Source organism: Mytilus galloprovincialis, chromosome 10 (assembly GCF_965363235.1).
Source record: "Mytilus galloprovincialis chromosome 10, xbMytGall1.hap1.1, whole genome shotgun sequence".
Lineage (NCBI taxonomy): Eukaryota > Metazoa > Mollusca > Bivalvia > Mytilida > Mytilidae > Mytilus > Mytilus galloprovincialis.
This window is the reverse complement of record NC_134847.1, coordinates 26,073,077-26,098,435: the sequence shown is the minus strand read 5'-3', so window position 1 is coordinate 26,098,435 and position 25,359 is coordinate 26,073,077. Positions and strand designations below refer to the sequence as shown.

The 25,359-nt window shown below is 31.2% G+C and overlaps 1 protein-coding gene across 15 annotated transcripts in view; it reads right to left on the bottom strand.

Annotated features, from left to right (window-relative positions):
- Positions 1-25,359, bottom strand: part of LOC143047268 (uncharacterized) — a 57,705-nt gene that overhangs the window by 13,286 nt on the left and 19,060 nt on the right. For 7 of the 15 annotated variants that reach the window (XM_076220301.1, XM_076220293.1, XM_076220296.1 and 4 more), the window contains 9 exons: positions 20,677-20,751; positions 20,114-20,248; positions 17,281-17,389; positions 14,913-15,125; positions 5,257-5,367; positions 4,363-4,581; positions 2,571-2,594; positions 1,996-2,016; positions 1,075-1,191 (listed from right to left, as the gene is read on the bottom strand). In XM_076220301.1, the coding sequence (XP_076076416.1) occupies positions 1,075-1,191; positions 1,996-2,016; positions 2,571-2,594; positions 4,363-4,581; positions 5,257-5,367; positions 14,913-15,125; positions 17,281-17,389; positions 20,114-20,248; positions 20,677-20,751 (1,024 nt within the window). Of the gene's footprint in view, positions 1-1,074; positions 1,192-1,995; positions 2,017-2,570; positions 2,595-4,362; positions 4,582-5,256; positions 5,368-14,912; positions 15,126-17,280; positions 17,390-20,113; positions 20,249-20,676; positions 20,752-21,636; positions 21,655-25,359 lie in introns of all 15 variants that reach the window. The other 8 variants (XM_076220299.1, XM_076220305.1, XM_076220295.1 and 5 more) reach the window with 7 other exon arrangements.

The window sequence follows — 25,359 nt, the reverse complement described above, 5'->3', positions numbered from 1 at the left end:
CTCTTTTTTTCACTTTTGGTTCTGAATGAGAATCCTTCTCCAAAGGGTTCACATTATTTCTCAAAGAATCATCCATCTTTTGTCCATCTTGCAAATTGTCTAACTGACTAGGGACATGTACAGTTTTGACATTTTTTTCAAATTGGGATGATCTGAATTCCAAGCTTTCATCTTTTTTTGCAACAAAAGGGACAGCTTTGTTGTCAACAATATTGGAAGGAACTTTGTAGTCATCAACAAAACTTGGTTGTTCATCTTCAAGGTCTTGCATCTTGCTTGTCCCTGACTTTGGGTATTTGATAGTCTTGAATGACCCCTCAGTATCCACGGTAGGCAAGCATACAACAACTACATCATTTCAATTTGTTTGTATTGAATACAGCAAAAAAAACTATTCTCTATACAATTGCTTAATTATAAACTTTCAATACATTTTAGGATTTTTGACGACCTTTAAGAATTTGATTTGACATTAATCAAGGTTGTATATTCATCAATTTTTTCGTTCAAATTTTCATGAGCAACTTTTTTACCAAAAATATTTTAACCAATATACTATAAGTTCTATAAGATCCATGATTTATGAAGGTATTAATTCTTGTTGATTTAGGCAAAACTTATAGACAATTGTTTCAATGGTTTCTAAACAGGTCAATAAAAAACTTTTATTTCATTGGAAAAATTGGAACATATAGAAAATCCATATGTTACTGTGAGTTCATTATAATTCAATGAATTCCAATTTTTAGTGCATTTCATGGATAAATGGCAACCACAATTTCCACGAAATACAAATTATCAAAATGAACATATGCAGACAGGCAAAACCAAGAAATCAAAATACAGGAAATTGCAAATTTACCTCAAACAACAAAAATTGGTACCAAAAATAATAAAAGAATAGAGACTGTGCGAGACAGTATAACAAATAAACATTTCTGTTATCCTTTCATGCCTTTTTTATGACTAACAATCATGCCAGTCCACTTTCAATTTGAATACTTCTGACGGTCGTACATTATTACTGACCTGAACTCTCCTCAATAGAGGCAGAATGTGTCATATTGTACTTACTTTCCTCTTTCACATGATCTTTACTTTTAGTTTTGACTTTTGGCACTTTCGTTTTAGAACGACTTGGTTTGACTTCTTTAGGCTCTTTTGGTTTCACCTCCACCTCCTTTTTAGGAGCTATAAAAAGATAAAAATGTTTATTAACGTCTCCTCGGAGACGTTATTAAGAATTGAAAGACAACAGACTGAAACTGAATGCTTCTTACTACCCGATTGGAAGATATTACGGGACGTGAATAATTTAAGTTCATTGATTGGTTAGGACAATCCAAACCTAGTAGATGTCTTTCAATCCCGTAGAGTATCAAATTTGTCCTCTTTATTTTAGCAATTAGATTTTGCCTGGTCATTAATCATGCATATTGGAACACAGGTAACTTTTATCTATAAATAGCCAAATCTCCTGGAGCTTTGTAAACACACACAAGGTTACACAATATACTACTTAACGTGTGACATCACGTGTGTGATAAAATTTGTTGATTGGTATGCAAGGCTATTCTGAATAAATTAACTTACAAAGCGAGAACACTTTCCATTTTCATTAGCTAAGAGACCGCGACCCTTCTTGAAAAGCTATTATTTGTATGATAAAAAGGGTCAATATCCTACATAACAAAAGCTATAGCATAAGATAACCATGAACTCACTGATCCCCTAATTTTTTCGAAACATTTTTTTTCAGATTAGAAACTGGGCAAGGGACAAAACTCTGAATACTATATGACAAAAACATGAAACAAATGGAATCTTCTATTCTTGGTCATTGCTAGTGGTTCAAATTCTATTTAAACTATGGAGTGTACACCTGTATATTTTAATATTTAGGATGATTTTTAAACAAATTTCTTATGTTTGTCCGTTTGCATATCTTTTATCTTGTACTATTTTTGCAAGATCATGATGAATTCATTTCTTTACCTTTTTTAATCTTCTTTTGTTCTGAAAAATAAAGTAACATATTATAATATAGTTATCATAAAACATCATTTTAACTGTTTCTGTTTTAAAACACAAGACTATAACTTGAATATCTCGCAATAATTCATTTGAATTTTAACTTTCTAAGAATAATTTAATTCATAGTATCATTATCTTCATCTAATTATTCTTTTTCAAATATCATTATATAAATTTAATCGCAAATTTCATATTAGTTTTATTAGTAAGCAAAGAAAATGCATTTAAACAACAAAAATAAAAAAATAAAAATCCCAAAAATATTAGAGTTATCTCCCTTCTACAATAGCAATTTAAAAATATTAATATTTTGATATTTTTTTTAATATCTATTATGGAATAGTTGCAATTAAAATGGATATAAAAGCAAGGTTGATATTTTCAAAGCTAAAAAATCCTTATTTTGAAGAAATAAATGATCTTTTAATACAAAAACAAATGTGAGGAAATGTAAGAGTTTTAAATCAAGTGGATGTAAGAAAGTCTTTTTCACCAATTTTTCTACTGAAGTATTTTCAAGAACTTTTTCCACTTACCGTTCACCTGATCCAACCATCTGACTGATTGAGGTGAAAAAAACATAACTTTATTAAATTATAAAATAATATGGCTGTTTAAAGAAAGCTAAAATCCTTTTCTATTTTGTTTTTTCCTTAAAATTTGAATGTTTCTTATTTTAGAAAAGAGTCACTGCTAGACAAAATCTGTTTGCTTTTCTATATTTCAAAATTTGCTATTTTCTAAATTAGAAATCATGACCAATTTGGAATTGTTTTCTCTCTCAATAATGAGACTTTTCATCAAAATTAAACCTGCTGAAGACATGAAATTCTGTACATTATTACACTTAATTTCTGGTTCTAGAAGATTTCATTCTATCTCTGAAATACCAGTAACCTAAAAATTAATGTATGGAAATTTTTCTACTATTCAAAGAAAATCTTGTGAAATGTATAAAGCTCATAAGAACGGACAGAAAATTAAATGATATTAATTACCATGTGAACCTAAAATTCAAATTTTGAGTAAAATTTAATCTAGAAAACAATACATGTACTTCAGTACAGTCACTACAAACAACAGCAAAGTTTTATCAGAATAAAATACTGTGAAAGTACTTTTATTTCTTGGATACCAATTAGTGGTTTCTCATGGTTTTTCATGGATGTCTTTTTCCACGAATTCAATTGTCCAACAAAATATAAGAACTGTTGTCAGGATATGGAAAGATTACCATTACCATAGGTTTGGTTACATATATCATCAAACACACTTGGATCTAAAGATGGAACTTCAGATAGGATTCTGTCCATTTAATAAGTAATAATCCAAGAAAATGAGGTCAAAAAAAGGTAAACCTTGTCAAATCAACATGTTTACCTTCCAGCAGATTTAAGTATTCAAGTAAAAAATAAAATGGGAGTTCTGCCCTGGACCCAACAGGGGCTTAAAAAAATTACCCATACCCCTCACCAAATTTATGGGACACCAATTCACTTCAAATCATTCCCGCAGATAAGTTTGTCCTCTTATGCTTCTATAGATAAAGTAAATTTAAACAATTAAGTTTTTTACCAACATGGAAAGGCAAACTAATCAGGAACTCAAGTTTAGACAGTGAGGTGAACTTCACACCACAAGTAAACTTTTGGACGGCAAATATTCAGCTTATCTCAATAATATAACTCCATTCCCAATGAATTATCATACCCCAGTATTGTATTTTGTTACAAAAAGGTGAAATGAATAATTACTAATTTATACATTACGTACATGTATGTGAAAAAAGAAGAGAAAAAAAAACACTTAAGAATCATACCCTGATAATTACAAATATAAAACTCAGAACTATTTTCCTACAGGATTCTATGATAAGGGGAAATAGATCAAAACTATAATGATTTTCTTGGTTTTATTGTGGAGAAGGTTCATTAATTAAATTACATGTAGGATAACAAGGGAATATATAAGGAAATTATAGGATAGATGTCAGAGTATTCATATATGGGTTCAAAACACCGATATGTATTAAATTGTCAATTGTTAGCTGAAACACTCGTACACACAACATCAACTTTTCACCAGCAATTATTTTTAAGCAGAGTAGTGCAATGGTGTATATAACAAAGGCTTACAGCTGACCAGAAACCTGCACCACAATGATTGTTGCCCTTGCAATATACAAAAGCATTGTACATTCAATTTGCATGAATTATTTTTACACATGTATTACATGCTATTAATAGACAGCACAGTGAGAAAACATAGTGGGGAACACACATATGACAAGTGTTACACCAAACAACACCAAGTAAGGACTGTGGTTACCTCCCTTTGGTTTTGCTGCATGCTGGGAAGTCAAAGTTTTACCAGCTTTTGAGTGAGGCATCATGGGAAGTTTAGTAGGAGGAGTTTTATCATCAATCTCCTTTTTTACTTCCCCCTCCTGCTCCTCGTCCTCATCTTCCTCCTCAATTATTTCACTTTCCTGCATTATTTGAACTTGAGGAGGTTTGATAGCCTCAACTGGTATCGGTACTATCACAACTTAAAATGGTTAAAATAACTATTTTATTGAAAAATGGAAATTAAATAATAAGGAAAAATATAAGGTGATATAAGCTATAACTGAGAAATCTAAATGATGTGTTGTATTAGGAGATTATCACTGTTTTTGGTGTTCAAATTAATCCAGACGTCTCATACAAGGACACTACCTAGCAAAGTAATCATTGAGGACCATAGTTTAAATTCTAAAATAAGACATTTGTTTATTTCAATGAAGTCAAGACAGGGATGAATACCAGTATCTTTAACAGTAGCTTTAGTTGTTTTTATTTTCAAAAGAAGTGAGTAAAAATTGCCCCTAAAATTCAATGAAATTCAACTCGATTTTCAACATTTAAAGTGAGTCATAGCATTTAATAAATCTCATCATTCATGTGTCATAATTTCACTCATTCATTGTAGTAATATTAGTTGTTGCTTCCTTTTGCACTCAGCTACATAATTTGCATAAGACAACAGCCATAGACCAATTCAATGTTTGTGAGAATGATTATCACACCATAAAGAATTTTTCAGCCATATAAGAGTATGTATGATAAGGTTAAAATATGGCCCCTAATTTTCAAATCATGTCTTTATGTTCATTATCAATATGTATCACAACTAGATATGAAAAGTTTTTGTCCCTCATATTTCAAGTTCTATCTTTTATACCTTGTTTTTCTCTTTTCTTCTTTGCTTCCAATTCAGCCAGTAATTTTTTGGCATTCTCTCTATCTATTTCTGATTGGGATTTCTCTAATGGCTTAGACTCTTCTTTTACATCTGAAAAATACAGCATACATTCATGTAAACTAACAAGCATTTAGTCTTTCAGAAATCAATGTAAACACAACAAATATTTTGATTATACAATTTTTTTTGTATTTTTCTTACTTTTGTTGTCAGTTTTGGTAGTTTTTTAACACATGCATCACAAGAAATGTCCAATGACATGTTTAACCACACCACATTTTGCTCCTGTCCAAAGTCAGAAGCCCCTTGGCTTTGTTAGTCTTGTATGACTTTTAATTTTAGTTTCTTTAGAATATTTCAGAGTTTAGTATGACGTCAATTATCACTCACTGAAGTGGTATCCATATTTGTTTAGGGGCCAGATGAAGCACTCCTATGGGTGTGGGAGTTTCTCACTGCATTGTAGACCCATTGTTGGCCATGGTTGTTATCTGCTCTTTGGTGGGGTTGTTGTCTCTTTGACACATTCCCCAGTTTCATTCTTAATATTAAATCTACTTACTTTAACCTAGTATTACCAAATATATTATTAAATCATAAAATTAAAGAAATTACTAAAATGCTTGTTTTTAAGAAAGAATGAGGCTAAAATTGGAAGTTTAATATATATTGTTCTGAAATCTCCTGGCAATTTTCTTAAACTTATGATATACACAATAGGTAAATTGAATACAACAACTTATCTATTGTAGAGGAATAAGATTGTCATGCCAAATATTATCTCCCTTCTTCAAAGGTCTGCTATAAAGATAGTTGGTAAACGTAAACATCTCTTAAAATCTCTTATAAACATCCATTTTCATAATATTTCCTTTATATAGATCAATTGTATATCAAATATTCATATAATAGATAAGTTTCAAAATAATTTTTTTTTGAAACTAGACAACTATTTGAAACAAAACAATTGAGAGTACCGGTATTCAAATATCCAAAATCAGATTATCTTGAGACACGTTGAAGAGCATTTATATAAATAGGTGAAAGTCACCTACAAGTGGAGATCAGGGTCCACATTGATATTGCATTACTAACTTCAATGTCTTCATTGATCACTGAAGTTAGTAATGCAAATACCCATGGAGAAACATGGTCTTTGTTTTTCTTTTATAACAGTTAAACTGGTTAAAAAGTTTTGAATGTTTTTTCAAGAATAATATTGTGTACATAAGGAAAGATTGTAACATCCACAAAATTATCTATTCATTCATAAGACTGCAAGTTGGCAATTTAGTTTATCTAAAACTGTTCATAACTACTAAGGATAAATAATATTTTAAATACATTGTACCACCACCTGACAACAAAAAATTTATCGGAAGTATCTTTATTTTTATCAAAACCTAGTCACAAAAAATAAGTTTTCCAGTGAAAGAAGAGAATAGAGACCACTCTTTTTATTACACAGACACAATCATAGCCAGGCGCAGATCCAGAGGGGGGGTTCTGGGGGTTGGAACCCCCCCTTTTTTTTGGTCGATCAATGCATTTGAATGGGAGCATATAGCTGGAAACCCCCCTTTACTCTGGGTTGGGAACCCCCCCCTTTTTAAAATGGCTGGATCCGCCCCTGATAGCGCATTATTAGTTTTATCACCAACATGACATTCCTGTCAAGTGACGAGATTACATTATATCTTTAATACTGTAATTTCAGAAATTATTGTGATGTTTTTAATATTGCAAAAAAATGAGACAGGGTTATAATAGCTTAAATATGCGGTATGGGCTTTGCTCATAGTTGAAGGTTGAAGGCCGTACAGTGACCTATATTTGTTAATTTCTGTGTCATTTTGTCTCTTGTGGTGAGTTGTCTTATTGGCAATCATACCACATCTTCTTTTTTATAAATGAATCTAACAGGATTTTTCTAAAAATCACAAAAATTAAAATTGCATTGTTCTAAAATGACAAAATCCCAATTTACAGTAATTAGAAGGACTGAGAAAGCATGATAAATTACTGAAGTAACATTGAAGGACAGAAAACATATCAAAAAGAATAAGGTAAACCATCTTTTAATTTTACATAAAATAAGAATATATGTCCATAGGACACAATGCAGGTCACCCTCATTATCACATTTATGGTCAGTGAATTTTGAAAACATATACTGTGTGTTCTTAGTTTGTTTTGAAGTGATTATGACTTGATGGTAGACTACCTAAAACAAGAGCTTGAAACTTAGAGAATGGGCTTATTTCACACTATATTATTTCATTGTTCAGTGAACTGTATTATTCAGGTCAAACCCATTATTATTTTTTTTATCAATCATGTATGTACTAAATATTCAGTATTTTTTCAAATTCTTGTATTTTTTTGTTTCCTTTCTAAAATTCTTTTAGTTGATAAAAAAAAAATCAATGAAAGAGATCTTTTTAATATATAACATGTAAAGGAGTATGTTCGATAAGGTCCTAAAATGGCCCCCTTTTTTAGCGTAAATTTCAAATTCAAATTTGACCAATATCATGGTAAATTATATCTAATACATTGACTAGCTAGGATATAAGCCATTTTGTTGAAAATTTTACGTTTCTGTGTTTTATTATGACGTCACAAGATGTACTCATATTGATTTTTCACGAAAAAATCAATGAAAATGGGTAAATTTCCATAGATTATTGGACAGGAAACATAGAGCGCATACGTCGACAACAAAGATCTTTTAAAATAATGTTTGTGAAGACATTTCATATGTTTTCTTTGAATATTAAGCTTGTCGACGCCTGCGCTCTATGTTTCCTGGTCCTTTATTTGGTTGAAATCCAGCTGATTTTGTCAAATTTCACCAAAATCCCTTATCTTGACCATTTTGGGATGTCAAAATCAACGTGTTTGAATTGAACTTTGACAAAAACAGTTCTGTTTAACTTTCTCATATGTCTTTAAGGCAACTTAAAACAATTATTGTCTTTTAACTATGAACTTTATAATTGGGGCCAAATATGACCCTTACCGAACTTACTCCTTTCAAATGTTAGAAGAAACTCAAACAGACTATAAACTAATTCATTACATTTTTACCTAAAAAATCAATATTTTGCATCAATGAAAGAGATGCGACATGGATGCATCATTTTTAACTCCCTTTAAAAAATAGCAAATCAATTTATTTACACATTTAGCCTGACAAAAGAAGATTATTAACATTCATTCATAAACTAGTATGTAGAACTCTACAGAATTTGGGATAAAGTGAGAATTTCATATAAATTGAACTAACATTTGCCAAAAATCTGAGTCAAATATTCAAATGTTTGGAATGAAGCTTCAACTCAATTATGATCTGATCATATATATAAGAGCTTCAACCTCTAGTATAGTGGAGGCCTTGTTCCTTTGGGGATTCATAAAATTCTAGTAAAGTGGGGGTCTTGTCCCTTTGGGGATTTCATAAAAATCTAGTAAAGTGGAGGTCTTGTTCCTTTGGGGATTTCATAAAATTCGATAAAATGGGTCCACATAATAAGTTTCAATGAACTATTCCCCAAAGGAATATTGGTCTTCGTTTTTATTATGCCACACTTATTGGAGCATTTTGAGTAGGGTATTATGTTTTTCAGACTGTGTGTCTGATCTTTCACCTGTTCTTCCATCTGTCTCTTGCAATACTGGTTGAAAATTTTCATCAGCTCAGTTATCATTTACATTGAAAGCAAATTGAACAAGTTGAATACAGAACTCTTGCTCACTAATAATATTCCTGTTTTTGGTAAAGTTTGTGGATATGAAAATTAATGTTATATTATAGCATTCTCACACAAAGCTTTATACCAAATTTCAAGGAGGTCTAATACGAAAATTATGTGAAAATGCTACATGGTCGTTTAATAAAGGAATATATATAAGAATTTGAAGAAGCAACAAACGTGAAAACACACTACACAGTATAGTCTGATAACAGCAAGCTTTCTACCAACTGGTAGTTCCTTACAAAACTGTGATAAAAAAAAGTTACATAGGAGAGACCAAAAGGTATATGGGGATGCTAAAAAAAACAAACTGGATTTTTTAAAAGCTGTGACAAATTAAATAATTTTTTGAAAAATTTAATTGTGGATATATTCTTGTCACTAAACATTCTGTACAGAGCCATAAAAGGTATTTAAGGGTTTTTTGCTTTTATTTGCTTATTACCTAACTGATTACATACTTTTACAAACTTATATCACTTTTATCTTAAAATCAATAACTTGTATAAACATGAATGGTAAAACATATACCTGTAATTTTTAACTCCCTTTGCAAAATAACAAAATGTAGTTTATTTACATATTACAACTTTTTAATATGCAGCTATGAAAATATTCAGTAAAATACTGAAGAGTAACTCCATATAGAACTTTGGTGATATTGACATTTCAGTAGAAAATGACCATTAATTTGCTAAAAAAGGGAGACTAATATGGAAATGTTCCAAATAAAACATTATATCAACTGTTATTAGACCATATTTATAAAGACCTCAAAATCTTAATAGAATGGAGACCTCGTTCCTCTGGGGACATCTTCCTTTACTCAAATTTACTCTAAATACTTTATCATTCCCCAGAGGTACAGTGGTCTTCGCCTTTTGTTCAATGTAAGAGCAATATGATAGTTTAAACATATTTTATTGTTCAAAAAGGACAAATGGAGTAGACAAGTTTTTCAACTTAGGCACATCTTCTCCAAATCTCTTAAATCTTTAACAGGAAACTTTATGGAAAGCAGAAAAGAAGCATGTGTTAATCACACATACCAAACTATCATATTAAACCATAACCTTTTTCCAAAAAAGAACTCAAAATATTAATGTATTGTAACAACTTTTGGTGCTTTTAATACCTTAAAGACCAAAAAGAAACAACAAATCCAAAGAATAGCATAGACAAAAGAGGACTATCCAAATACATCCACTCCCTGAATGTGGACAAAGTGTAAGTCCAAATCCACATAAAATCTACAATTGTCATCATGAAATTCAAAAATCTTCTGTCCATTACAGGTACTTAAAACAGGTGGGCTAATTTAGGACAAGAGAGATAACATCACATTTTTATCTCCCTTTTCAATGATATGAAATATAAAGCTTTTAAAACATTAGATTCTCTTCGATCAAATCTAAAGTAGATGTCTTTATAAGATATATGGTATGACTGATTAATTGTAAATATGAAATATTCAAGTAAAATTCAAAGAAAAAAAAATTCTAACAAAATCAGAATATTTATTTGAAACAAATCAAATGAGATTCTAATGCAACAACGTTTGTAACGTTCATTTTGATTGGATAACGTCACTTTCTTACATGGCATCAATTGACAATTGATGCTATGGGACATACGTGCAAGCGCAGACGGCATATGACAGATTTTAAATATGTTTTAAACATGTTTTAACGTTGTTTTCTGTCAGTTTCATTAGAATGGAGTTAACAATATTGTATTTTAAGCTCCAACTGCATCAATTTGGGATTTGATGGTCGCAAATACCCCTTTACTGTCTCCGCTAACGCGTCGCCAGTAAACTTAATTTGCAACCATCAAATCCCCAATTGATGCCGTCGGAGCTTAAAATACAATACAGTTATCTCCTAAATATTCAAATATTACAAATCAGATAACCTTTACAAATGTTGTAGGGCTTATATATAAATAACCACAAATCACCAATTATTAGAGATCATGTTCTTCTCGATACTTGCCTTCTGTCAGGAAAAGCTCTTAGAACTTAGGACTTTTCCTTGACAGAGGACAAGTACCATTGGAGAAACTAAGCTCTCTGTTTTATTATAAATATCTGCAGTAAAAAAGTTTTTGTTTAGAAATGCAACAATATATACTGCTGACAACATCCATATAATTCATGTAAAAATTACTATAAACTTCAGCTGTCTGCATAGTAGTACTAAATTCCCTCAAAGAACTCCAGCTTCCTCCACCAATAAATTTAGAAATCAGTGTACATGGTTTTAGTTGCTGATGTAAAATATAGTATTAACATATTTTTGTTTTCAGCCATTCAAATTCCTTGACAGTGTGTAAGAATTCAAAGTACAGGTCAGTCTGTTCCTGACTTTGATATAATGACCCCCCTAATATATGATGCATCAGCACACCAAGTTTGGACAACTTAAATTCTCTGGTCTAAAGGTTATGTGCAGGTCACACATCAGACATGGTTTTACTTTCATAGGGGTCAAAGGGGATCTGATTTTGATATATAACCCCCTCCTCCAAACCATTATACCAAGTTAGATCAACTAAATTGTATAAAAGTAATGTGCCAAACACTAAAAGAAAGAAGGGCAGACAGATTAATGTGGGGCTGACCGACAAAGGGAAGAAAGGCGAGACATTTTCTATATACATTCACCATCTAACCTTCCCATCCACCCGAAACTTGATGTAATTTTGTCATCAGTAACATAAAACGGAAAATGCCACCCAATGAACAAAGATTGAAACTGATGTTGTCACAACTTAATTGTAACTTCAAAGTTCTATAAATTACCAAGCAGGGGTTTGGATTATAGAGCATATTACAAGCAAGAAATGTGTTTCTATTTGGCCCTGAATCTTCTTGACAAGTTCCTGGGGAAAATGTGATTAAATTTCAAATAGAACAGACTGACAGGAGTATAAAAAGAGTTTGCCCCATAAGAATTCTTAAAATGTGTTTTGTACAGGTATGATAACTTTCTTGATTATTTTTTCATTTTAGTTTAAATATATTGATAAAGATATATCTATAATACTAAAATTACGAGGTCCAATTTGTCAGCCGTCATCGGGTAAAAACGACAAATCAAAGAATTCAACTTTACATATAGCTAATATAGGACAATGGTGTAGATTAAAAATTACACCACTCCAGACCCTTTTGTTTTCCACATAATTAATATTGCCAGTAATACAAGTTCCGGATCGAGTCCGATACCGATACCAATAGTATAATCACCTATTACCTATTACCTTATCTGTACATTCCGCATTTACAGGCGCACCACCAAACAGTGTATTGAGGATTTTGCTATATACACGGGTCATAATCAAAGGGTTGACACTACCAAATTCAATCATTGTCAAATTGTTCCCTATTGTAGTATTTTAATCAGCAAGACTTTCTTAGATAACAATACGAATACTAAAAATCTGGACTTAAAATAAAGCGTATAATAGGTACAGTTTTCAATTTATTAGCGGGCATCAAAGAATTCAATTTTATTCATAACTAATATAGGACAATGCTGTTGATTAAAAAATACTTCATTCCAGGACCTTTTTTCCCAAATAATTAATGTTATGAGTTCCAGGTGGACGGGTTCAAACAGAAAGATTTGAAAGCAGAGAAAAATGTGTATCTTATAATCGGCATGACTTTATCAGATGACAATACCAATACTAATTAAAATAAGGCTTACGCATAGTTATATACTTTAATTCAGTCACGGACCCGCGATATCACGGGTGTGTTCTAGTAATTTCTAAATTTTGAAATTCTGCGTAAAGTATCATATGTAAGGGCATGAAGAAGATAACTAGAGGCTCTAAAGAGCCTGTGTCACTCACCTTTGTCTATGTGAATACTTAACAAAGGACACATATGGATTCATAACAAAATTGTGTTTTTGTGATGGTGATATGTTTGTAGATCTTACTTTACTGAACATTCTTGCTGCTTGCAATTATCTCTATAATGAACTTGGCCCAGTAGTTACAGTAGATAATGTTAGTGAAAATTTACAAATTTTATATTGTTAAAAATTGACTATAAAGGGCAATAACTCCTTAAGGGGTCAATTGACCTTTTTGGTCATGATGAATTATTTAGGTTTTACTTTGCTGTACATAATTACTGTTTATAGTTTCTCTTTATCTATAATAATATTGAAGATAACCAAAATCAGCGAAATTTCCTTAATATTACCAATTCAGGGGCAGCAACCCAACAATGGGTTGTCCGATTCATCTGACAATTTCAGGGCAGATAGATCTTGACCTGATAAACCATTTAACCTCGATCAGAATTGCTCTAAATGCTTTGGTTTTTGAGTTATAAGCCACAAACTGATTTTACCCCTATGTTCTATTTTTAGCCATGGTGGCCATCTTGGTTGGTTGGCCGGGTCACCGGACACAATTTTTAAACAAGATACCCCAATGATAAATGTGGCCAAGTTTAGAATAATTTGGCCCAGTAGTTTCAGAGATGAAGATTTTTGTAAAAGATAACTAAGATTTACAGAAAATGGTTAAAAATTGACTATAAAGGGCAATAACTCCTAAAGGGGTCAACTGACCATTTCGGTCTTGTTGACTTATTTGTAAATCTTACTTTGCTGAACATTTTTGCTGTGTACAGTTTATCTCTATCTATAATTATATTCATGATAATAACCAAAAGCAGCAAAATTTCCTTAAAATTACCAATTCAGTGGCAGCAACCTAACAACAGGTTATCCAATTTATCTGAAAATTTCAGGGCAGACAGATCTTGACCTGATAAACAATTTTACCCCCATGTCAGATTTGCTCTAAATGCTTTGGTTTTTGAGTTATAAGCTAAAAACTGCATTTTACCCCTATGTTCTATTTTTAAACTAGATACCCTAATAATGATTTTGGCCACGTGTGGTTAAATTTGGCCCAGTATTTTCAGAGGAGAAGATTTTTGTAAAAGTTTACGGACGCCAGACGCCGGATGCCGGACGCCAAGTGATGAGAAAAGCTCACTTGCCCTTTGGGCCAGGTGAGCTAAAAAAAACTTATAGGCTTAATTTCCTCACTGATTAAATACTTTACCAACTGATTACACTTTTATCTAAAAATTGATAACTTATATAAACATGATTTGTAAAACATGATACTTTAATAACTTTAACTCCCTTTACAAAATAAAAAAAAAGATTATTTACACATTTTAACTCATAAACTGAGGATATGAAATATTCAATAAAACAATGAAGGGTAGCTTCATATAGAACTTGGATGGTTTCTGCCATTTCAGTAATAAATAATCATCAATTTGCTAAAAAAAGAAGACAAATATTTAAATGTTCTAAATGAAACATTATATCAACCATCATTTGACCATGTATATAAAGAACTCAAAATCCTAAAATAGTGGAGACAACATTCCTCTTGGGAATTTCACGAGACAAACCCATTCTCTTTCCCCAGAGGTATAGTGGTCTTCGCCTTTTGTTCCAATCAGCAAAAATAGGATATGATGTAAAATTTGATGAAAAGTAAAAACTGATAGATGTGTTACTAAATACACAAACTACGATATCCCCTCATCAACTTTTGTTTAAGGGAGAAAGTAACATTTTCTATACTTTTAAGAATTAACTCAACAAATATTGGATTGGCTTCTGACTTTATTTAGGAGAATCTGCATATCCTTTCAAAAAGTCTTCAGTCATCAGCCATTCTTTCTTTAATTTGGTAAGTCAAAAATAAAACCACAGATTTTACAGATAATTAAAGAAAAGTACACCGTAATTGTTTCATTGGCAATACCACCTCATCTCATTACTTTTGTGTGCAGTTTCGTTTATATTCTAACATATATATGAACAGTACCTTTAGAGCTTTGATCCCCATCCGTTTCTGAACTACTGGACCCTTTGACGTCTGTTTCTTCTGGAGTTATCGCCACTTCTTTCTTCACATCCTCCATGTTGGCTTCATCATCCCATTGTTTATTGAAATCTTGATCTTCTTTAACTGCTGAATCTCTTGGAGATCTGGGGGATACTTTTGTTGACCGAGGCATTTGAAATCTCACCTTTTGTCCTAAGAAAATTTTGAAGTGTACATGTCAAAAGTTATAATAATGAATAACAAGAGGCTCTCAAGAGCCTGAATCACTCACCTTAATTCTTTTGGTTAAATCTCTCATCAATGATTATTTTGGCTTTTCAATTTATTTAAATGTTTTTTGGATCGTCCTATTTTCTTCAAAAGCCAAAAAAAATAATCATTTTCTCCTATGTTCTATTTTAGCCATAGGAGCTATGTTTCTTGATATACAAGGAAATAAAATATAAAATTTATACTAGATACTCTGAAACTCATTCAGCCTAAGTTTGGCTGAAATTGATACAGCTGTTTCAAAGGAGAAGATTTTTTAAAGTAAGTCAACATGATGAACAAATTGTGAAAAAAGTCTTTAAAGGGCAATAACTCCTTAAGTGGTCAATTGACAATTTTGGTCAATTTGACTTAATTGAAGATCTTACTTTGCTTAACATTATTGCTGTTTACAGTTTATTTCTATCTATAATTATATTCAAGATAATAAACAAAAACAGCAAAATTTCCTTAAAATTATCAATTCAGGGGCAGCAACCCAACAACAGGTTGTCTGATTCATCTGAAAATTTCAGGGCAGATAGATCTTGACCTGATAAACAATATTACCCACGTCAGATTTGCTCTAAATGCTTTGGTTTTTGAGTTATAAGCCAAAAACTGCATTTGACCCCTATGTTCTATTTTTAGCAATGGCGACCATGTTTGTTGATAGATCATAACTTCGGATACAATTTACAAACTAGATACCCTAAGGAACATTCAGTTAAAGTTTGGAAGTATTTGGCCCAGTAGTTTCAGAGGAGAAGATTTTTGTAAAAGATTACTAAGATTTACGAAAAATGGTTAAAAATTGACTATAAAGGGCAACAACTCCTAAAAGGGTTAACTGACCATTTCCGTCATGCTGACTTATTTGTAAATCTTACTTTGCTGAACATTATTCCTGTTTACAGTTTATCTCTATCTATAATAATATTCAAGATAATAACCAAAAACAGCAAAATTTCCTTAAAATTACCAATTCAGGGGCAGCAACCCAACAACGGGTTGTCTGATTCATCTGAAAATTTCAGGGCAGATAGATCTTGACCTGATAAACAATATTACCTCATGTCAGATTTGCTCTAAATGCTTTGGTTTTTGAGTTATAAGCCAAAAACTGCATTTGACCCCTATGTTCTATTTTTAGCAATGGCGACCATGTTTGTTGATAGATCAAAACTTCGGATACAATTTATAAATTAGATACCCTAAGGAACATTCAGTTAAAGTTTGAAAGTATTTGGCCCAGTAGTTTCAGAGGAGAAGATTCTTGAAATAGTTTACGACGACAGACGACGACAGACGACGACAGACGACAGACGACGACAGACGACGGACAACGACGGATGCCAAGTGATGGCATAAGCTCACTTGTCCCTTCGGGACAGGTGAGCTAAAAAGCTGAACAAAAATAAATATTAATATAATAACTTGGTTTTAATAGGTTTTCAAATTCATGCTTTTTTTATACTCCATAAACTTTCATTATTCAGGAGAATGTCAGAAATGATTAAATCATGCAGGTGTAGGGGAGATAATTCTAACTAATAAAATATACCATCATAATTTTACGTTAGAGAGTGTGTCTTTAATTTAACTAGTTTGACATTTCAGATTTTTCTAAATGACCAATATTATTACCAAACCTTTAAATATTCAAAACTAATTGTCACAGTAAAGTTAGTAATAATTACAGTATGTGACTAGGATGAAAAGGGGGGGGGGGGGTAGGAGGGGTGCTGATCCCAAAATCTCGGGCTTAAAAACACGAAATCCTGAGGTCCCGAATTTAAATAATTTAAATCCCGACATCTCGAAAGGGTCAATCCCGAAATCCAGAGCTTAAAAACACCCGATCCCGGAGTCCCAAATAAGGTCCTATCCCCTCCTAGGATGGTGTATGAAAGAAAAATACATTGCCAATACTTTCTATCCTTTTGGTTGTCTACAGAAATCAAAAGGTGAATCCACATGCATCCTTTTCAATATTCAGATACAGCTCAAAATTATGCTAAATGAATACAAACTTTCATAACAAACCAAAATAACTCAATCTATGTATACTTCACTTTTAACAAAAAAATAGCCTTACTCCTTTCATTAATAGATGAATGCAGAGGTGACGAATGTGCCTTTCTTTGACGTCGCTGTTCCAACTGTTCTTGAGCCTTTTTGCGTAGAGCTTCTTTTTTCCTCAAAGCCTGAAAAAGCATTCAAAGATTTTATATAACATTAGCCATTTATAGATTTAAATTGCAAATTTAATAAATTGGATTTCATACTTTGAATCTACTAAAATTCTATAATTTGAAAACTTTAAAAATTTTACTGACTTTAGAGAAATCTGAAATCAATAAATACATTGTTCTCAGAACTGCTTTATCTGCATAAGCATTCTTTACAAATGGACATCATTTTTAAAGTATAAATGTATTACTTGTATTTTTATTAGCTGCAGTTTTCAAACAAAAGGTTTTACTTTTTTCAATGAAATCCTTCTTTAATTTAACATAAATATTATAATATTTGCTACAAAAAAATTTAATATTTTTATCAGCTTAAGCTTTCATAAAATAAGTTATATACATTAAAAAAAGAAACATATGGTAGAACTTGTGAGATTCTCTTATCAAGGAAGAATAAATCACTTTATCAAACTTTGTCAAAATGAAAATTCTACTTAATCCAAATACAAATACATTGTATGCATGAGAAATTAACAGTGGCTTTACTACAAAAACTCTCAATTTGAGAACATGGAGTCCAATTTGCATTTCTCCTGTGTATTAGTTCCCATTTATATAAAAATGATCAATTTTGAAAAAAAAGAAGATTGCAGGGCAGTTATATATTTCTTTCGGTATGAAACCAACCTTTTTTTGTTATCAAAATCCTTCTAATTTCTTAAAAGATAAAATCAATAAATTAAGATTCTCCATTCTAACTTTAACATGAACTCAAGTTTTAAACTATTAATCATTATATAGGAAAAGACCTTAAAATTCCAAGTATCAAGTGTTCCAAGTAGTAAAGTTGAGATTATCTTCCCGAAATTTCAGGAACCATCATAGTTGAGGGGTCTGATGGGTTATTTTCGTTCTTCATGATCGGCGCATTTTCACTAAATGATTCGTTTTTCTACAGATTTTTTTTTATATATTTTGGTGATCCATGATCATAGAAATTTTTTTTCTGTAAAATTGTATTGACAAAAAAATAAACTTGTGAATCGTGATGAGACCCCCCACTAAAGGTATAAGGTAAACAGGAAGTTGTTGAGCGATTATTTTGAAAACACATCACACAGAATAGCTGACATAATCATATAAACCCTGGAACCAAATTTCAGAAATCCTTGTAATGTAGTATCTGAGAATGATGCGACTAAAAATATTCATGGGACGGACAGACAAGTAGGGGTATAAAACCCCTTTTTTCAAAAATGAAAATGTCCTCATTCTAGTTATTTATGTTACGTGTATTTTTGAAATAAATGTCATACACACTTCTTGATCAAACAACAGATTCCAAAGATGCATATTTAAGGTACATTAATTAGAGAAATATCATTTGTTCCTGAAAAAAAGCATGATCTACAAACAGGCCATAGTTGTGTAGAAAATAACAATATAAACTATATCTAGTCACTACTAATATTTTGGCTAATCACTAATTATTTTTGCTATCACTAATTATTTTTGCTAATCATAAATTATTGTTGCTAAATACTAATTTTTTTGCTTATGACTAAATAATTTTGCCTAGACTCTAGCTACAATAGTGCAAGTGGTATGTCTATAAAGCAATAACATTTCTAAGCAATTAATATCAACTAGTACAAAAGTATACTGCAATAAAATTGTTAAACATTTTTTTAATCAACAAAAGGATAAAAGTTTGAATAATCTATAAAAGGTCCCTCTGTAAAATGTGTGATAATACAACATCTACCTAAAATCAAAAACATGCAATCAATAAACTAAAAAAAAATCCAGTGAAATAACCACATTCAATCTTAAAGTAACTGACCAATCAGAACACCAGACTTGTGCATGTCATCAGATTATGATTGTAAAATTCCAATTATTACATACCAACATAAAAGGTGACAGATCTATCAAATATGCAAGATCAATGTCATATGGGTGACATCTCTTTTGTTTTTGTGGGAAACAAGTACATTCCGGGTGCGGGAATTTCTCGCTACATTGAAGACCTGTTGGTGACCTTCTGCTGTTGTTTTTTTCTATGGTCGGGGTTGTCTCTTTGGCACATTCCCCATTTCCATTCTCAATTTTACAACATATAACTGAATAGCTGTTGGAGTCAGATAATTAGAAATCATCACCATATTTATGGTGCCGTGACCAAGATTTTAACTTGGTTTGTCATAAGCAGGTCACATATTGTTTGTACCATTACTTTTTTTTAAATCATTGCAACAAATAAAAACAAAACACCTGAATTTGAATAGTTATCACCAATGATTCTATCTAACTATAATCTTTATTTTTGAAATAAGAATCTGTGCATTCATTATATGATACTATTTGCTCCATTTTGATTAATTGCACAAGTTTCAGGTTAAAAAAAATTCTATTGCCTCTATCTAGTTTCATAAGAACAGAAATTTGATTTGGTTTGAACTATTGGTAAGTGATAATTTTGGTTGCTTTTGACAATGGTTTTTACTAAAATCCCAAAATATGGACATTTAAAGATAAAAAGTCATGTCAAATATGATAGGATGTAGGATTAAAGTTTTACTGCATTTTCAATAACTAAATTTTAATTGTTCTTTTACATTTCCAACAAAATGAATTCTGTTTTATATGCTTGAATTGCACAAGTACTGGTGTCCTGTTAGATCTGGTAACCACTCTCTGTGAACAAAACAAAAATGTGCATGCATTAGCTCCTCCTACCATTAGACGATTTATAAAAGAATTTTCTGGATGTAGTTGCTTAGGAGCCATTCCATGTTTGGCTTTTTGTTCATATGATTTCATATGATCGTCATATCTGTCACAACAAGCACCATCAGGTCCTTCATGTTTCTGCTGCAAAATGATTGAGGTATAATACATTTTTTCCCCTACAGAGGACATCTTCAAAGTATATATATTTCCAGTTTAGTAAGCTGTTGAAAAATTTGATGGACTAAGATATCAAAGTTTGCATAGGATTTATTTTTTATCTAAATTAAATGGACACAGCATATATGGAGAAATTACCATTAACCAAAAATTTAACATCATGGAGGACAGATGAACAAACTGATAGGGTAGATGCATAGAGATGATACAAATTGAAAAACATAACCTGTACACTCTAGAAATCAATTGAAACACCATTAAACCAAAATTAGTAATTTGTCATTGAAATAATGTTACACTAATATAACTGGCAATAGTTATTAAACAGGGAGTTAGCATAAAGGTATTAAATATTTGAAGCAAATGAGTAATGGAAGAAATTATCTGGTTACCTCTCTTAGATTGGTATACAGTTTCTCCACTGTTGGTGCTGTCCCTACAAAACTTACATACGGTCTGCTGTTTAACTGAAATGAAATCTCATTATAATCAGCTATTGGTTATAAACTAAAATCATAAAGAAAGATAATCGGACACAATGAACATTGAAATCTTGGTCAAAACCCAAATTTCGCACATGTAGTTCAATAAAATAAACATGACAGTTTATGTGTACCAAGTTTCAAGTTAATGTGACCTCTTTTATAGAACATATGTCCACTTCAAACACACAGTTTTAAAAAGATACTGGAAGATTCTTGCATGTATATTGTGAAAACATAAGCAATAGTAATGCTGAAAATGGAAATAGCTGTATAAGGATTGGTGTATCACAATTTCCCCCTTCAAATTACTGGATTAGAAATACCAAATGGATCTATAAAGGGGAGATAATATTTAACGGTACATTACAAATTATCTCCCTTAGTGATGAAAGATACACTCTGCTTTTCCATTAGACAGTTAGATGACAAAAACTTCCAATGTATGGTGTACCCAATGTTTATGAAGATTTATGAGATATGAAAAAAATACAGCAAACATGTAAGTCACCGACATACTAAAACAGATAACAGAAAAGTTTGTATAGCTTTAAAATCCATATGATGACAATTTTGCAAAGATGAAACCTTAGTGTGTCTCTCCATTTAAATCAAAATATTCTCTCCCTTGTGCACACCTCTCTTTCACTAGAAAAGAAGAAAACTGATCTATGTGATCTAAATTAAGCAAGAATATAATATGTTTTCTAAATCTAAATCTAAATCTATCTACCTATTGTTACATCTACAACTAAAATTAGATGGATTACTACAACATGAGTTGAAGATATTAATTTTTCATAATGGCAAAAAGAGGGTCGGCCATCTGATGGCTATACACAAAATCTCTCATGATACTAATATACCAACCATTAATTCAAATTCTGCCTATGAAATATATCAAATAATCATAACATTAGATATATATATAATGAACAGAAATTATTTCCAATTCAAATTTTCAGCATCTGAAGCCTACTGGGTAAAACTTAAAAAACATTATAAGTCAACATTGTCATAAATAATGGAAAATCTATGATGTATGTTATTCTAATTTGGGAAAAAATGCAAATCAATAGAAGAGTCATTCTCCTTTGAAGATTCTGAAATGGTGAACTGAATTAGATGAAGTTAAATCCAGAACCCCATTGTCTAAACTCAAAAAGTATATTATTGAGTGAAGAAAATATGTTAAACAGATAGTGAAGAATTTCAAACAATGAATGATTTTGTCTTTCAAATGTAATGTTATAGCAATGAAAAAATGGATACCTAAAAAAATTTACAGTAATAAGATGAAATGACAAAAAAATATTTAAGGTGGTACCCAACACTTTCACTAAAATTAATTTGGCTCGTTTAAATTTCATAAATTTTGACAAAGTATATACTTTGTCCCTTTGACAAAAATATAAAAAAATCAAATAATTTGAACCAACTGTTTTTTCAGAAAAATTACACTGGTTATATAGCAGTTTGACAAACACTATTTTTGATCATTTAGAAGCTTAATATTCCCTTAACAACATAACGTCATTAAAACGTTTAGCTGATTTTACAGAGTTATCTCCCTGTAGTGTTAGGTACCACCTTAAGATTTTTTTTTATCTCAATGGGTTGATTTTAAGACTTGCAAATACATAAAATAAGGTGTATAAGTTACCTTTAACAATGCACGACAAGTTGAAAAAAAGTTAATTTTTCAAATATCCAATTCATTGAGTTTCACAATAAAAATCCAAAGTGATATCATTATTAAGTGTCAATATATATTATAGGGACAATTTCTAAAATATTGTTTTACGTGAATTGACTTATTTCAAATTATTGGCTTTTGTTTTTTGTTGAGAACAGTATTATTACTATGTGAACTGTACTTTTTAGCAACTTTTAAATTTTTAATGATGTTTGCTAAGAAAAAAATATGCCATTAAAGTATTTTTGAATAACAGTTCAACATAACTTTTCTCAGCATCATTTTTCACATACTGTTGTGAAAAAGTAAACAAAAAATGGAAAATTTCACCCCAAATTGTCCTTTTGACACCTTCAAGAGCTAAAATGACACTCTATCAAATAACCCCTGTATTTATTGACCTTTCAAGACATCATTTAATTATTTGGTTACTTTAAATCAAGAGAGAGATGAGCTTTGAGCTACAGACAAACGAGATTTAAAGGGTTTCCCTTTCAGCCTGTTAAATTTCAATTTAAACAGCAATTTGCTGTTAATAGGCTTAAATGTATCAAATCAAATTTCACTCAGTTTTTAAAATGAGTATATGGTTTACCAAGTTTACATAATTGTTCTATACCTTTAATAATAAAATCGTGTAACAATAAACATTTTTAGGGTTAATATATTGAAACATTTTAAGTACAAACAAACTTCATCAAAGCAACTGTTAAATACTTTGAGTAGAAGCATTGCATTGTTTGGATTTTTGAAAAGGAAAAGAAAGTCTGTGGGGCTGATTTTGATTCATGGGAGATCTTTCATTGTATCGTGTTATAATTTATTCACATTCTTTTTAATTCAGTATGATTTAGAATTTAACATATCATTTAGTAGACAGTTGTTTGTTGTTCAAGACCAATTGTGACCATAATATACATCTAGATGTCTATTGTTGTTATTGGGTAGCTGTGTTTGATGTGCACAAAACTGTCTTTCTCCTTTTATTTATATAAGTCTGACAGAAATCTCATTTAATTCTAGGACTGTCAATATTTCAAAATGGAAGGAACAGGGGCATTAAAACCTGTTCCTCTTGATCTTGATGAGTTACACTAAAAAGCTTATATTCATTTTTTTTCATGAACAAACTCAATCTAAAATGGTTTATTATGGGGATATTAAGAGAAAACATAAATGTTGTTATTATTACCAGTATCAAGTGTCTATATATAAACTTATTTCAAATCAGAAACAGGAAAAAATTCTTTTTTATAATTTACATGCAGTTTCTTCTTGATATATATAAAAGCTGTTGTACAAGAAAAGTTTTTTTACACTCCCAACTTTAGAAGAAGAAAAAAGTATTCCATATCAATATTGATTACCCAATATGAAAAAGGGGGTGACATAGGAATGCTCTGAGCTTTTAGGAATGCTCTGAGTAGCTCATTTCCCAAATCATGTTTTTTGGTAAATTGTTTCCCAAAATTTTACACTTTTTCCCCCATATACCCACGTTTTTTACCAGCCTATAAAAACCAGGCTGGCAAACATCAAAAATGCTTTTTTGGAAGACAGCAGACTTCTGAACAGTATATATAAATACCTTTTTGAACTTTGCTGAGGAAACCAAAACTAGAGGCTCTCAAGAGCCTGTGTAGCTGACCTGTATTTACTGATGCTTTGGAAATCATGTAAATTAAGGTTAATCATAATTTTAAAATAGTATTAGATATTAAATATTCTAATGACATCCAAGATAATAACCAAAATCTGCAAAATTTCCGTAAAATTACTAACTCAGGGGCAGCAACTCAAACAAAGGTTGTCAGATTAGTCCACAATTTTCAGGGCAGATAAATCTAAATCTGATGAATATTTTTGCCACCTGTCAGATTTGCTCTTAATGCTTTAGCTTCAGAGATATAAGCCAAAAACTGCATTTTATCCATATGTTCTATTTTTTAACAAAGTCGGCCATGATGGTTGGAAGGCGAAGTCATCAGTCATATTTTTTAAACTAGGTACCCTTATGATGATTGTGGCCAGGTTTGGTTGGATCTGTTTATGTAGTTTCAATTGAGAAAATTTTTGCCCTTTGGACAAGGTGGGCTTAAAACTGCAAAATTTCTGTAAAATTACAAACTCAGGGACAGCAACCCAACTACAGGTTGTCGGTTTAGTCTGAAAATTTCAAGGCAGATAACTCTAAATCTGATGAACATTTTTGCCACCTGTCAGATTTGCTCAAAATGCATCAGTTTCAGAGATATAAACCAAATGCTGTGCTAATTACCCCTAGATTCTATTTTTAACCATGTGGGCCATGATGGTCGGAAGGCAGGGTCATCAGACACATTTTTTAAACTAGATACCCTAATAATGATTATGGCAAAGTATGGTTAAAATTGTCTCAGTTTTCAGAGAAGAAGATTTTAAAAATTACAAAAATTTGCGTAAAATTGTTAAAAATTGACTATAACTTAAAAGGGGTCGACTGAAAATTTGGAGATTTGCAGATCTTACTTTGCTGAACATTATAGCTGTTTACAGTTTATCTCTCTCTATCTATAATTTTATTTAAGATAATAACCAAAAACTGCAAAATTTCCTTATAATTACCAATTCAGGGGCAGCAACCCACCAATCGGTTGTCAGATTCTTCAGAAAATTTAAGGGCGGATAGGTCTTTACCTGATGAAAATGTCTACCGACATATCAGATTTATCTAAATGATTTAGTTTCAGAGATATAAGCCAAAAACTACATTTTACCATGTCATCCGTGTTGGTTGGTGGGGGTCACCGGGCACATTTTTTTAACTGGATACCCTAGTGATGATTATGGCCAAATTTGGCCCAGTTGTTTCAGAGAAGATTTTGTAAAAGTTAACAGAAGACAATCACAAAGAATAT